The 16,389-nt window shown below is 38.6% G+C and overlaps 1 protein-coding gene across 1 annotated transcript in view; it reads left to right on the forward strand.

The window, feature by feature from the left end:
- iffo2b (intermediate filament family orphan 2b) overlaps positions 1 to 15,799 on the forward strand; it is a 32,347-nt gene extending 16,548 nt beyond the window's left edge. Inside the window, exons 3-9 of the mRNA XM_079342129.1 lie at positions 5,179 to 5,239; positions 7,096 to 7,191; positions 8,766 to 8,936; positions 10,016 to 10,164; positions 10,706 to 10,877; positions 11,010 to 11,108; positions 11,987 to 15,799. Coding sequence (XP_079198255.1) covers positions 5,179 to 5,239; positions 7,096 to 7,191; positions 8,766 to 8,936; positions 10,016 to 10,164; positions 10,706 to 10,877; positions 11,010 to 11,108; positions 11,987 to 12,220 — 982 coding nt within the window. The 3' untranslated portion in view covers positions 12,221 to 15,799. The remainder of the gene's footprint in view (positions 1 to 5,178; positions 5,240 to 7,095; positions 7,192 to 8,765; positions 8,937 to 10,015; positions 10,165 to 10,705; positions 10,878 to 11,009; positions 11,109 to 11,986) is intronic.
- Positions 15,800 to 16,389: the final 590 nt, after the last annotated feature.

Below are 16,389 nucleotides of genomic sequence, written 5' to 3' on the forward strand. Positions count from 1 at the left end.
TCATATAACACTTCCTGTTTTACTATTGCAGGCACTCATGAGAATGAATTTAATGGCCCTATTAAAATCGTCTTTAGACTAAGAGGTTGGGTTTAGAAAACAGACATGAAAAAATCCCAACACATCAGATGTAGATATCCTTAGCATAAGAATTAGACCTTATTTTGTTATGTGTAATATCAGTATTATTTGATGTTGTTTCTTATTCCGACAATAATATTGTATATTGAACAGAGACTGTATTTATTGCCTTTTGTTAGCAATCAATGCTTCCGTTTGTGATCACACGTAAAGACACACACGTTCCAAAAAAAGTGAGTAAAAAAAAGTGTTAAAAAAATGACTAAATTTATATCAAATTCATACATCTACGTTTCAATTTAAAAAAAGTCCAGAATTTATTTCTTTTTTAATTGTTATGTATTTATTTATTTGTTTATTATGTTATGATTTGGATTTAGAAAAAAATAACTACCGGTATATTCAGAGCAGACAGATTTGCCAGTTTGTTAAGTAAACCTAGCTGCTAAATGAATACAGTCTATTACAAAACCTCCTCAGTTCATGAAGGTTATTTTCTTTGATTCAGTAGTATGTGTTTTCTGATGCTGTTGATTCATCATATTGTGTTATATGAAGATGTGCTCATTTAAACTAACCTTTCTGATATATTTGATGAACAAGGAGCATTACTAAATTTTCAAACCAGAAATGTTTTCAACCAAACTTTTTTAACAAAAGTAAGAAGTTGAAAGTGAAAATTGAATGGAACGAGGTAATTAGAGATGATTCATTATTATCCCTAAGGTGTGTAATCTACTTTTAAGACCTTGGATCAGTGCTTGAGCTTGTAATCAGATGTCTAGTGGTTACAGAGAAAATTCCTATCAGTAATATGTAACACTCTCCAGAACATTGTATAGTTTAAATGGGGCGTTGTCTGACTCAAACTTTTATTTGCTATGACCAACAGAGGACTGATATGCAACCACACCTCTGAGTTTTCCCTGTGCTCCGTTGGTATTTACCGCCTGTTGTCTAGCACGAAAATGCTCACAACCATACAACATTTGATCATAACGAAAATGAAAAGGAATAATTTCATAATTACCTCCAAGGTTTAATCTTAAGCATTTATTTCTAATTCTGGCAAAAATAAATCAAGCTTCTACTAAATCATTATGGCTGCCATAAAGCTGTCAACATGTACACAAAAAGTCATCAAAAAGTATCAACACAAGTTCATCACATGTTAATGTGTGCAATGTGTGTGTCCCCCGGCACATCAATGGGAAATCGTAAAGCAGCCTGCGTGCAAGCATGACTTCCAGACATACCACACAAGGCAGGGAGTGTTAGCTGGCAGGCGCTCCAGGAATGCTATTGTTCAACAGAGGAAGACTGTATGAAAAATGCTGTGTTTGATGTGAGACTCTTTTTCTCTATTAGTTTTGATCTGCATTATCCTGACTTTTTTTTTTAATATAGTGCAGCCATTGTTGTTTAACGTTTTCTGCCCTTTATTTATTTGTATGAATCAACTCCAGAGGACTATCCTGTCTATTTAAAGGTGTTGCATGAAAATACAGATTCTGCAACTATTTTCTACAAAAATGCAGAATCTGTTGGCACTGGACCAGAATTTAGTCTCGGAAGTGTTCTGGTTTCCACCAAAACACTGCACCCTACAGACAGTCATCTTACAATCATTAATGTCTAAATATCTTTAAAGAAAGATCCAACTCCATCCTTGCTTCTTTAGTTTCTTGTAAGACAGTAAACAATGACAACGCATGGAAAAGGAAGTATCAACTATAAATCTAATATAGCTAACTGCTGGCTACATAGGAAGCCACAATAAAGAAAATAACCCTCCCCGTAGTTTATTGCAGTGATTTCTGTTAGCCTTGCCTGGACTAACACATCTGTAACACCACACAGTGTGTGATTTATTAGAGCTCGATAGCTGAGAATATTTCAGGGTGTAAACAGATGTCTATGAGCTGACACAGGCTCCAACCCTCCTGCTGTCTTTGTCCTTGTAAGGAGACTCCGGGTGTGTTCGTCTGACTCAGTCACACAACAGGTACAGAAAAATATGAACCACAGTTAAGGCTGAGATGCCAAATGAATCGGTTTAATTTGCAGTTGTGTTATATTAGTTTGGACTAAACCATTTTATCAGGATGTTTGAGAATAGACGCTGGTTATCAATTAGACTTTTAGAGATTGTGAGTGCTCCAAAGTATTGTTGCAAGCAGCTGCTGCTTAGACCTGTCAATGACTACATAACTGTATAACCTTCGGTGGTTGATATACTGTAAGCAGTCTTGACACACTGACGACACAAAGTGTCCGTCCCTCCACTAGTAGATCCATTTAATCATGTTCTCCAGTTATCAACAACTGTTATATAGAAAGGGACACAAGTGTTTTCTCCAGGAAGTGACAACACTTGCAGATGCTGTGACACACAGATTTGTGTCCGCAAAGGATGTGATGCAGTTGTGAACTCCTGTGACCTCGGCTAGTGTCCTGCGGCAGACTGCCTGAGTGTTGTAGACACAGTGGAGCAGCGGTGCCTTTTTTTTTTTTTGGGATCAAAACAAGGCCTCTAACGCAGAGTGAGCTGGCACGCCCAGCAAAGGAATACTTCTCTCTAATTAGACAGCGTGTATTCAGTGGGACCTGAATGGAAACAAGAAAGTAAAAGCCTGAGAAAGTGAATGTCTTGTGACGCATGTTGTAATACTTCTAGCTGTGTTTACATTTCTCCATGGCAAAGGCTTTACATGCAGCAAAGTAACAGAATTCACAGTGGCAGTCAGATGGCAGCTTACCCTTTTAGTTAACATTTATAGTAAGACAGCAGTCGCACAAGTCTTTCCACTGTCTCGTCTTCGGAAGCCACTCTCAAATTCTCCTCCACTGTCTACCATGTGGCCTACAGTGGCTCATCATCACAAGTGTCTGACGCTGTGCAGTTACTTAATTTTACTCAATGAGCTCTTTATACATTCTGAACCTCAGTCTCTCTTTCTGAAAGCATCCGTGACTCAGCATGCCTGCTGTCTCATATCTCAGGGAACAAGATAAGTGTATATTATATTAGAAGCATGCAAAACTAACTGATGCAGTACAGACTGATGGTTCTGTGCCTCGTGTTCAATTCATACTGCATGGCAAAAAAGGGAATATTCATTTTGTTTTACATATTTGGCACGGTGCAGTTGAATGATGTGTTAGGAGAAATTAGTTGCTAATCATAGCTTGCAGTCAATGGAGGGGGAGTCTGGTACAATATTATTAGCCATGCTAGCAGCACTAGTTTTTCTGATTAAGCCATAAGTTGTTAAAAAGTACAGTCCAGACTGAAATAAATTAACTATTGCAATTGCATGTAATACAAAGGCATTGAGTGGCTACATTATGTCCGCAACTAAATGATTTGTAAACCTTTTGTGATACTTTGACTTTTCATCTACCGTAAATTCCGTACTATTGAGCGCACCTGGATATAAGCCGCACCGGCTAAAAATAAGTAAATAAATGTATTTGTACATATATAAGCCGCACTTGATTATAAGCCGCAGGTGTCCACGCTATAACAAGAGCTATTTACACAGACGTAGGCTACCGGTAACATCCGCAAATACTGTAGCGTCCGTACGGACGTTAAAGGACGACGAGAGCGTTCAAATAATAACTTAATAACCCGATCACTGTCGGCCGTGACCACGCCGTTTACAGCAGAGAACAACACATAACTTGCCGTAACAATCCAACTCTCTCCCCCAGCGTTCTCTCATAAAGCCACTCAACACGTTCTCGCTGGTGCATTCACTGACTCTCCACATAATCGGAATTATGAACACGTTATCAACTACTGACTTTACAACATGAACCGTTACAATACGAAGCCTAGCCGACGGTGTCTGTAACACGGCTGATGAAAAAGATGACCGTAATATATTTCACAGGAAAAAGTCCATCCATTCACTGCCTCAGAATGACTTCATTACTCACTTCCTCAGTCTCTGTTGTCGCTGTCAGTGTCATCTTAACGTGCAGCAGCTCTGTTAGCTTCTTTGACAGCCAGGTCGATCGCCTTTAGCTTGAAAGCTGCATCATATGTATTTCTCCGTGTGTTTTCCATGATGAGGGTGCGTGCATGAAGCGCAAAATGACTGATATTAAGATCCGACGTGACGAAGTCAAATGTTTTTGCGGCAGAAGCTCATTGTCCCCCATAAAAAATCCATGCATTAGCCGCACCGGAGTAGAAGCCGCAGTGCTCGAAGTGTGAGAAAAAAGTAGCGGCTTATAGTCCGGAATTTACGGTATTTTAAAAATAAACTTACTTTTCTAATGTCTATCATATTTTTGTGTACACAACAAATGTCTCCTAAGGGAGACAATAAAAGCAACTAGCTAACTGATAACTTATACGAGCTGCTCCTTGGAGATTATACACTCTCAAAACTAGAATCTTGAACAGAGGATAACATTAAACAGCCGCAACTGGGTTTTATACATAGCTGCTAGCGTGTATGTAAACTTAGGAGGTTTTAGTGTGCCTCACTGCCCATCTGATGTACATAGGTGATAAGTAATCCAATCTATCTTTTTTTAAATTGTTTGAATTTCAATAACTTTGCAAAAATATTGGCAGCAGTAATACAGGTTCAGGTTTTTTTTCTGTTTTTACTTGAAATCTTCAATTGCTGTGAAACACTTTGTCAGTATATTTTTGTAAACAGATTCCTCACTCCTCTTGAGACTTCATGTGAATTGAAGGAGTTCGCTTGAAGGAATTCAGAATGCGGTGGAGCGATACCCCACCCTTCTGGGTGTGCTAGAGCTCAAATGTCCCTCTGCCGTCACTCAAAGGCAATTCATGAGTAATGTTTGCTGTGCTTGGAGATTGATGGGACTCCATCTTCTTTATAGTTTTTTATTTGGGCAGTGGGGTTGTAAAGATAAAAATCCTCCTCATACAGAAGAACAAGAGACTGAACAATAAGAGGGAGAAAAATGGGTGTAAAGCCACACTGTCAAGGGCATTTTGAAATAGGAGATGGGGGTATTATCCCCACAAAAGTGTGATAAACCTGCTTGGTGGCCCATAGGAGACCAGCTTAAACAGTAAGTGACCCACCTCTGTGCTTTGTGTTGCAGATGGGAGGAGGAGGTGTCCAAACGAGAGCAGATGGAGTCCACGGTGAAGTCCCTGCAGCAGGTCTGGAAACATAAACATTAAATGTATATTCCATAAACATGCTCATTTTTGAAATGTTGCAGAGGTTCATTTATCGCATGTAAACAAAAAGCACAAATAACATTTGAGGCAAAAATATGTATGGACATATATTTAGAAAATTGCTTGTACAGCACATGCATAAACATTTACTCTATATATTCCAGTAGCTCAATTCTTTGTGGAGTTTTATGGACTCAGCGGATCCAAACAGAGGCAGCTTAGCCAGCAGCATGTGTGTCATATTAGAAAACCGTATTACAAACCCATCAGGAAGTGTCTGTTAGCCTGAAAATAGATACAAACATCACATATCACCAGCAGGCTGCCATTATGTTTCTATTTAGGTAATAGATGTAGGCAGAATCAATTTAAAGTCTCACACCTAGAGGCTATTCACATCAACATGCACTGCAGATGCTTTGAGTTTCCACATCCAGGCGACATCCTTCCCCATCTCTGCTTTTGCATGAATCGATCACTGACAGCACATGTGTTTGTCTTAGATTCTGGGTCAGTAAAACATTAGATAGAAAGGTGGAGTGATGTCTCTCGGGAGCTTTAACCTTTTAGAGCACAAAGGCAAATGTTGGTCGCTGTGTGTGAAAGAGCTGGAAATGTTTTCCAAGATTGTAAATTCAGCGCAAACAGCCATTTATTGTTGAGGGCTCAGAGCATAACGTCTGTTATCTTCTGCTGATTTAATACAGAACCAAAAAACATGCACCCTTGTTTTAATAATAGCTGCTTCCTCTTTTTTATTTTTTTATTTTTGCTTAGCTAAACTTGGTTACTAAGTGTGGCTCATATTTACTGTGCAGGCTGTTGAATCAATCTTCTTGTCTTTGGAACCATATTAGCCTATACTAAAAAGATATAACGTGTTAATTAGTGAGCTCAACAGGTGCTAAAGCATTAATATTTTATCACTAGAAACAGCCTAGCTAGCTGCTTTCTTTTTTCAAATCTTTGTGCTAACTTAGCTGAACTTGGCTAACTCATGCCAACTCTATAATATTTATAATACATTATTTATGGGCACCTTTCAAAAAACCCAAGGACACCTTACAAGCAGGGTTAAAAGCAAACAATATATAACGTAGAAATTAAAAACTTAAAAGGAGATAACAGTTTTACATAACAAAATTAAAAACAGGAGTTGTCTGGTTTTTTAATTTTTTTATGTTTTATAATTCTTCTTTTCATGGCAAGCATATTAAACCAAACATATATTGAGCTTGATTGATACTGAGGTCTATATTTAACTTTTGGACACAGCCTAGCTAGTTGCTTCCTCTTTCAAATCTTTATGCTAACTTACCTACATTCTGTCAACTGTAGCTTATATACTTGCAGGCATGAATGTTGTACCAATCTTTTTTATTAGTCTTAGCAAGTAGAAACATATTTTTGCATATAAAGACAAAGTCCAACAAGTCATTTTTTGCATTCTTGAATTTAATTCACATAGAAGCTACTAAAGTCGCTAATAGGGCTACAGCTCTTATTCAAGGTACAGATTTGCATCATCTCAGTGGTGAAAATATGTTAAGGAAACAGCTATAATATCTTGATATCTACTACTCATGAAAAGCTAAACAGTTACCAATATAAAAAAAGTTGCACAATAAAGGTTTGTTTGATCAGAAGGTGTCTTATTTGAATGCAACATGAGTCAGCCTTTTATGTGCCTGGAAGTGTTTATTACTGGTTCTTACAAGTTTTTTACTCAGCATAGTTAATGGTTGTTGAATCTTTTTCTACAAGTTTATTGTAATTAACGCTAATAGAATCTTTGTTTAATAGTTATGTATATTGAAATTATGCTATTCTTTCAGAGCGCCCAGGAGTCATCTGAGGTCCGGGAAGAGCTGAGCGAGAAGGTGGACCGACTTAAGGCTGAGCTTGTGGTCTTTAAGAGTCTGATGAGTGATGTAAGTATTTGTTCAAAGCTTAGGTTGACGTCACCATCACTTCCCTGAGTCTGACAAAGCGCTAACACTGTAGAAAAATGCTGTGTTAACTCCCATTCTTAAAGCAATCCAACACGCTTTCCAGCTGTAGTGTTTGAAGAATGAACAATTGTTGTCCTGCAACAGTCTGATAAAGGCTCACTCATATAGCTCTATATAATAAAATGAACCCCATTCTCATTCTTCCTTCCTTACATTTCTGGAGTCAAAAATATATAATGCTGCAAATCCTTGAAAATAATTATTCATTCAAAAAGGCTCAAATAGCAGCTGTAGATCAGGAGCACTTCCTGTTCTGTACAGTCCTGTATTGTTTCCCTGGCAGGCCTGTTCTTGTGTGATATACAGCTGTAATATACTGCGGCGGGCTCAGTCACAGCTTGTGCTTGCTTGGCGATATATATAGGCTGATGTTGTTTGTGTTGGTTTACTTTTTGTTTTTCCTGCTTGTCTTCACTTCTGGCATCTGCACATTTCTTATATTATTTTCTGTGCTTGACTTCATCCCTCATGTGTGACTCCAGAGACGGGTGAGTCGTGTAAAACTATGGGATCTCTGAAGAGGCCTAGCTTATTAAATACTATGTTTGTTTAAGTTGGTTTGGCATCCTGTATTTGGTAATGTGTGTTGGTTGTGATCCTATCGTCATTGTTTATTAATTCAATATTCAGTGAAGCAGGAAGAAAAAGTATAAATATTTCCCATATCTGCCCGAACACATTGTATCAAAACACACTATAATTACCCACATGAACGAAGAGATTATGCTACTACGTCTCCCTTAGTTTGATAGTTATTTAGTTTGAGCTATACATTTAATCAAAGTAAGATGAAAATAACCACTAAGTAACAGTGAATTAGAGATAATTGAAAACATAGACCTGATAAATATTAACAGAAGCATGTTATGTATAGAGTTGCTCATATGAATGCCATGAAATTGACCTAATAAGCATTTTATATAGCAGTGACGATAATTAAAATATAATATACGACACATTCAAATGCTGGACGTTGAATTCCTCATGCTGATTTTATCTCTGGACAACGAGCTGAACTGTTTATGTGCAATGTGACGATGATAGTATCACACGGCCCAAAAGGGAGAAAAAAAACTCCATTACAATTAATACAAAATATAAAACAAGAAATATGAACAAGGATTGCTTTAAAAAGTTATGAATAAAGTAACAAAATATTGAAACATCTGTCGAAAAGAAATATTCTAAATCATATGACAAGCTTAGTTGAAAATATACTATATTATAGAGAAAGAAGGAGATCTATAAATCTGACTTCCTGTCTCTTTCCTATGAACTTGCTGCACTGAATGTATGTTTTGTGACCCCAAATCTACCAGTTGATGTCAGTATCACACAGAGCCTTAAATGAGCTGCTTCTTTAGATTGCTCACACTCAGTTTAGTACTTGAACAGGGAATCAAGTTTGTGTTCTGTGTGTGTGAACAGTGTACAGTGTAAGAAGGTATCTCTATTACTCATGTTAATTACACCATACATTCATACCCATGCAGCAAATGTCGGACCTGGACACACAGATCCAGGAGAAGGCCCGGCGGGTCGACATGGACATCTGCAGACGGATCGACATCACAGCCAAACTGTGTGACGTGGCTCAGCAACGCAACTCAGAGGACATGTCCAAGATGTTCAACGTCAGTCCAGCCAGGTCGCTGCCGGAGAGGGTGGGTTTCATCTGCTGTCTCACTGTTTTGTCAGTTACAGCAGCGAAAATATGAATTCTTCTGTGAATGAGCCAGTCAGCACTCTGTGGATGTAACCAGAGCTGCTTTGGCTGGCTGTGTGTAGTGTCTCTCTCTCCAGCAGATCATGTACCGAGTGACCCTTCTGAAGGAGCAGGAATGCATGCCTGAGATTTTGGAAATACACACACAAACATATAAACATATACAGGCAAAATTACATATGCATGCACATACAAACATGCAGGAGCTTGAAATACTGACGTGGTCGCTTTTCATTCCACTCAAGGTTATCACATTGCGCCGACAATGCTGGCTTAAGCCCAAGAATAAACTCAGTGTGGATGGAGTTAGTGGCTTCTCCTTGTGTTTATGTTGTTTTACAGTCTGTCCCTGCTTCCAGTGGTCATCTTTGTATTTACAGAATCTAAAGGGGAGGTTCCACACGAAGAAGTGTTTTAGTTTTAGACTTTATGAAGCAGGCAGAGTGTAGAAAGTAGAAATGCTCCTCCACACATGAAGGAAAACAGCTCAGTGGGTTAAAAACAGAGCTGCTGAACGTTATCGAGAGGAGAGAATCGCAAAAAACACACATTTCTAAACTTAATACAATTACTTTCATACTTACAAACATTATTTCATGTAAACAAGGCTATAAAGGCCATGCTTCCACACTGTTCAGATGCAACCAGATGTTGTGAAAAAATTGCGTCATAATGTATTTTTTTGTAACTAACCATAGAATTAAAATGACAAATAGTGTCTAGATTGCGCTGACTTATATAGACAGTTAATTATTAATAATCCAAATGAGTCATAAGATCAGAATGAAATGAGAGTGCCATTTTTATTTTTTTAAAGACAATTTGAATATTATAAATGTTCCCAAAAGTCATGTAACTTTACTTTTTTTAGATTTGTCGAAAAATATTAAGTAAATAAAATACGAAAGCCAACATTCAGATGTTTATGTTCAATTCACCTTTCATGATTTGCGACTGGGATTGCCTGGGATTGGTCTTCCAAACGTGTGTTTAAACTCGTGCGTGTGTGTCTGGCAGGGTGCTGCAGCGTGCTGCAGGAGAAAAGAGCGTAAAGCTGTGTCTGACGAGGAGAGTTCAGAGATGGATGCAGAGCCCAGCTCCACAGAGGAGGAGGTCCCCGGATCACTCAACATCACGGACGAAATGAAACGCATGCTCAACCAGCTGTAAGCAACGCACACTCAGACACTCAGAAGAATCTCATCCTCTCAGATTTGAATGTACCTCAACGTTACGCTTAACCTTTCCTGTTATGTTCCCTGCAGTGTTTGTTTGGTGTAACAGCTGTGTAGTCCCTCATCTCCCTCTAGTGTTTATACGGTGTATTGCACCTAATATACAGCGCTGATTCAGCAAAATTCAGCAGCTATTTATACTGTGATTATAATTTGCTTTTTGCAGTTGCAGTTGTTTTTTGGATGCTTCCCAGTGATTTTTAATCTGAACAATATTTGGGATTGCTTTTCCTAATCCTATATCCTAAACATTTATTCTAAAGAAAGTTTTCTGGATGTGGAAGTATACTCGCTTCTGTTTTCCATTTACTCTTTCCCGTTCGTCTGTTTGTTGTAAGTGCATCTAACTCCTTGCTTGTGACCTCTGCTGGCTGTTATACTTGTCCTTCCTCCTCTCCCTGTCTCTCCTCTTCTTTCCGTACCCTGTCCTTGTCCTACACAGAAATTGTTCAGATAACTCCTTTGTTGCTAGGCGTGAGACGTTCGAGATCGACGACGACTGCGACAGTCTGACTTGGGAGGAAAACGAAGAGACTCTGTTGCTGTGGGAGGACTTTACCAACTACAACATACCGTACACCATCGCTGCAACATCATGCACGAGCACCGCCCCCTGTGACAGCAACGCAGAGGTAGCTGAAGCGGTAAGTCCTGGAGAGAAGGTTCTCTGCTCTCTGTACTGTTTTTAAAGTCATGCGTGTGGATCATTGCTATGTGTGCTGTGTCAGACACTGACTCATGCATATTGAATGAAGCCTCTGTCTGTTCTCTCTAAGGATTCCCAGGAAGGAAGTCTTGGCAGCCTCATCGATGAAACAGAATCACTATTTAAGACCAGAGAGCAGGAATACCAGGAGACCATCGGACAGATTGAGGTACACAATCAGTGTGTGGATATTTGCATAACATAAAGACTGGCACCCTCACATAGCCTTAATAGCATACAATACACATTTAATAGCATTAGCCCAACCCATGCAACATGCAGAGTTTAAGTGGCAAAATAAAAAAGCGCTCAAAGCGGTCAGAATACTAAGATATTATCTACAATGGCAATGCAGAACTTAATGGACGAAGTGGTCATGGATGGTTTACCATTATAGAGCACATTTTCTGTCTAATTGGATTTGCAGTGCTATTTATTTTGTGTTGCTTTGCATGGACTATAGCGCTTAATTATGTTTTTAATGTACATTTTTATTTTTATTTTGCTTCCTATTGTTGCTTTTAACGTGGATAGCTGACCTCTTGGGTATAGCGAATGGGGGTCCTGACAAAATAAACAGACATTAAAGTTGAGCTTTAATTTGAAAAGTAGGATTTTACTGATTGTACACTCATGCACATTACGTTAAGCATTAAATTGCATGTATTGGTATTATTTTAATGTTAATAGTGAGGCAGTGTGATTGAAGAAAAAGAAGATTGTTTGCTGACAGTAAAGACTGCGGGTAGAATGGGCGTTTCGTCAAGACAATACTTCATCTTGTTATTGAAATCATCTGACTATGAGCTGGAAGAAAATTACTAAGAAGTTGTGTTTTTTCGTGTTATTAGCTGTATAACAATTCTGACAGTGTGAGGAACTTATTCATTTGATACCTTCAAGTAAAAAACATGTTTATGATTAAACAGATTGAAGCAATTCAACCGTGACATGAACTATTTGACGATATTAGCTGGGCGTATTGTTCGGGTGGGAGTTGATTATTTGAACAGTCTCATACATCTTACAATCTTTCCCCTCTCCCAGATGGAGTTGGCCACAGCAAAGAGCGACATGAACAGACACCTGCACGAGTACATGGAGATGTGCAGCATGAAGCGAGGCCTGGACGTGCAGATGGAGACATGTCGACGGATGATAAAAGGTGGCAGGAACTCTCCCTCTGTCAGCTCTGTGGCCAGCAGCGACTCAGGGAACACAGAGGAGATCCAGGACGACATCTCGGACAAGGATCCAGACCCCCAAGTCCCCGTTAGTTGATGGTTGCGTAGCCCAGCTTTGTCCTTTCTCCTCTTGAACGCCCCGTCAATGTCACTAGGGTCTAACATGTAGGGAGCTCTGTCTTCATAGAGGTGAAACGACCTAAATATGGGTAGTTTGACTGGTTAAAGTTCTGGGGGTTGTGCTTGCTGATGCAGGCACAGAACTGGTGCTTTTATACTATTTCTGTTGTTTAAAAAAAAAAAAAAAAAAAGTGGGGGTGCTTTTTTTTTTGCTTCACTAGAGGAAAGGGTGCAAATAAGGTCCGAGTTGTTCTCTCTTCCTCACTGCTGCCTCGCTGGATCCTCGTCCAGAGCTTCACATTATTTGAAGGGAGGAAGAGAAAAAAACAAAAGCTTTTTCAACTCGGCTGAGACGGTTTTTTTCTACAAATTCTTACCTTAATCGTCCTTTTTTTATAAAGGAGTTCAAAATAGTACATATTGTGCTCTATATAATAATCTCAAAATAACAGTCCCATCCTTCGCTTTACTTTGAAATCCTTCATTTGAATGAGATGTCTGCGGCCCTCAGCTGGAACACTGTGTTGTTTGTGTTTGCAGTCCAAATTAAAGTGCCGGAGTTTTTTAAGTGTCTCCTGCCAAAGAGACAAAACAAGCAGTGGAGACGGATGGTGTTGGGAGTTCTGGTGGTTTCTGAGGGAACTCTGCAGAGTTGCCAAAGTTGACAGAGGAAAGGAGCACAGCCGTTTGATGCATCAGTGCATTACTGAAGTTCTATGCAATTCATCTGGCCTTATTTTTGGACTGGCTTTCACTCTTCCTCGTTTCCCTTAAAACAAACCGCCTTTGAAGCAAAGCAGGTGTTTTCTACGTATCATTTTGAGGAGCGTTTGTGTGTTTGAGTGTGGAATAATCTGGGGCTTATGGGACTTTCTTCTTTTAAGTACATACAGAGTAAAAACAGGAACAGTGCCCCCTTATCATGGGATCTTTTTTTGTCTCTTTTGCCTGACTTGCTTCTAAAAACACATTCAGATTATGTTGCAATTAAAGGAACACTGTATCATTTGAAAAGGTTAAAATCTGTAGTTTCTATAAAACACTACATTTTAAGCTACAAAAGCCAAACATTGCCCTCCAATATTTTAAGAAAAACCAAAGGAAACATTTTCAAAAGCTTCCATTTCACATGATCTTTGTAGATACTTTTTATTTTGTTACTTTCTTTACGTGTGGTTTCATTTCATGCTGCCGTTCAGGGGACTCTGTTCCAGACACACTTCCTGTTTTGTCTCTTCATAAGCAGGGCTGAAGGTGTCAGCGTGAACACAGAGGGCTGAAGGCATGTGATCGTATCGTATACCCCAGAGGCCTTTCGGTTTGTATGAGCGTTCTCGAAACAGATTGAGACGTCTCATCATTGAATCTCTTCAGTGCTCTGACTGAGAGAAGTGTGAAAGCTAACGGACGCGTGGAGACACAGAAGTGATCTTTGTATCATAATGTTTGTATGATTTGCTGAATCACAGATTAAGTGCTACTTCTTTCTTGAAGTTTTGTAGAAGCAGAATGTTTAAAAAAAAAAACACACCTTTTGTTATTTCAGCATGTTTGTGTGGAGAAAAGAGCGATGGTTGTTTTTTATAACTTTCTTTTTTGAACTAAATAGCTGCACAGCAAATACGCGCCATGTTTTAAATCTCTATCATAATCGTTCATTTACTGTACTTCAGGCAGAAAGTATATTTTTCACTGTTTAATCATTTCATGTTAACCACATAAAAATGTTCCTTTACTTGTTTTTTTATTTTGCAGGATTATTAAACCATTTCCACGAGTTTGGCTCTCTTACTGACCAGATCAGATAACCTTCTAGTAAACAAATGGATGATGTAAGACGAGGGAGGCAGATCCTCCCTCACAGAGAAACCACATATCATTTGACGTTGAGAGTCGATGTAAAACCAGCCTGTTAAGAAACAAAGAGCCATTCTTTTACTGGTACTGTACTTTGAATCAACAACATCAAATGTTCTGTTTACTGATTGTAGTGCTGCAACATCCAGACAGCAGGACTATCTGCACAGTTCACTCTTTTTACATATTAACATCGAAGCCCATAGCAGTCGGATCGTTATACAAACCGAGCGACTAAAACGTAACGTATGGAAACTTGAAACATGTCAATCAAGTCGAGTTTTTTTTTGATAATGATACCAGTATTGGAAGCCTTAAACGTTGCTCCTGGTTTGGAGAGTACACCCATCAGTGCAGTGATCTGGATCCGAAAGTCATTAGCCCCTAATACACTGGGTTGTTTCTTTGTCTTTTCTGAAAAAGTAGCCTGCATAAAAAAGTTATATATCATTATATTATTTATATTTGTATAATTTCAACTGGTACTAATGTTTAAGAACAGCTGATTTCAGGTCAATTAAACATTCAAGTGTGGCGCAGGTGTGTTGTGCAGGAATCCGGGGTTTTTTTACCATCACACATTTTGAGGGTATATTTTCTATAGAAGTTAAAATAACATTGAAAAGAAAAAAATCCTGTGCACCCTTTTTGTGCAGCATCACTAATTAGTTAGCAAAAAAAATCTTTTTTCAAGTTACTTCTGAGGGAGAGAGTAGAAAGTGGGACTGATTTTTTTTTTCTGATAAATCGGTGATGCTGAGCAAGAGATTGGTGCAAGACTTGTTATTGTCAATGTGAGGAGTGTGATTTCATAAGCACCTACTTCATGAGATCGCTGGATGTGCAGACGCCTTCTTAAAAAAAAAATAATAATAATAATCAAACTAGGCAAAAAATGTAGGCCTGTCAGAACTATGGTAACCGTACTACATCCATACAGGGTCAGCAATATGCAGGTGTTTAAAAAAAAAAAAAAAAAAAGGTAACTTCATCTCACTGCTATCATCAGGACTTCTCTTATTGGTTAATACTTGATCTCCTGATTCCAACATCCACTCAATCAAAGTGTTTCCCTTATGAATGTAGCTGAATTGCAGGCTTCTTCTACAGTCATTAAAATTAGAAACAGCAAAAAAAAAAAAAGAAAAGAAGTAGCTGCTTAAACCCAGGGATAAATGGTGTGCCGTTACCTATCGGAGACCTTGGTATGTGTTGCTTCATCAAACCGGTTCTCTCTTATAGCAGCCTTCAGCGTGTGACCTTTGTGTCCTTTCATGAGCTCCTGGTGGATGTGAGTGTTTCATACAGAAAAAAGGGGTTTTATACTGTTGGTTTTTATCAGTGTAGCACTGGAGTTGTGTTTGTTTTCACTGTCATGGCAACAGGAAGTCATGTTATTTGCCATTATATATCATTATTGAGTCTGTTTGATGTCATACACACGGCAGGAGGTACAGAGGTGCAGCAATACTTGTAGCCATATCGGGGTTCAATATTCTGAAGTGTCCGACAGGATCACTTCACGAGGTTCATTGTTCTGCTTTAATTGAATGCTTTTCTCTTCATTGTTTTTGTTTGAACTATCAATACAGTGTATTCATGTGGGTCTGGGGACGTTGAAAAAAGTAATGAATGTACTCGATTGATACTGTGGAAAACTTAATAAAATGGTGGATTGGATAGAAATCAAGGTTTACCGGCTTTTTTATTTGTATATTCTCCACAGATTATGATCTCTTCTCCCATCAAGTGCAGTACTCGGGTTTTTCTAGACATGTTTACTCCTGAGTCTGTTAATAAAGACGATGAGGATAATGACACAACTGTATTTAACCAAAACAAAGAAATCACTGTTCTTCACTCGAACTCGTGTCCTTCCTTTGTCTTCCCATTTCTTTGAAAAGTCTTTCGTTTTTGGTTTATATAAAAAGTTTTTCATAGCCGTTATGTAAACGCTAGGCTGGAGTCACATTGCCTAATAGAATGTGCTCATTTAGTTTTACAGGCTAAACTGTGTCTTGTGCAATTGTTGTGCATGCACAACTTGAGATGTTCCTCTTGAAGTAACACGAGGAAAATCAAACATGTTCAGAATGTTTTGGGCAACAAATACTCGCTTGAGACGAACAAGATTTCCCAGAAGATGTGCTGCGAACTACAGACCATGTTCTTAAATACAGGGTTGGGAATCTTTGGTATGTCTTATTAATTTGTGATTTTTGATTCTTGGGATCACGATTTGAATCACAATCAATTTTCGCTTCAAAACGATTCTGGATTTATTGATCC

The sequence above is a fragment of the Symphodus melops genome, assembly GCF_947650265.1.
Source record: "Symphodus melops genome assembly, chromosome: 4".
NCBI lineage: Eukaryota > Metazoa > Chordata > Actinopteri > Labriformes > Labridae > Symphodus > Symphodus melops.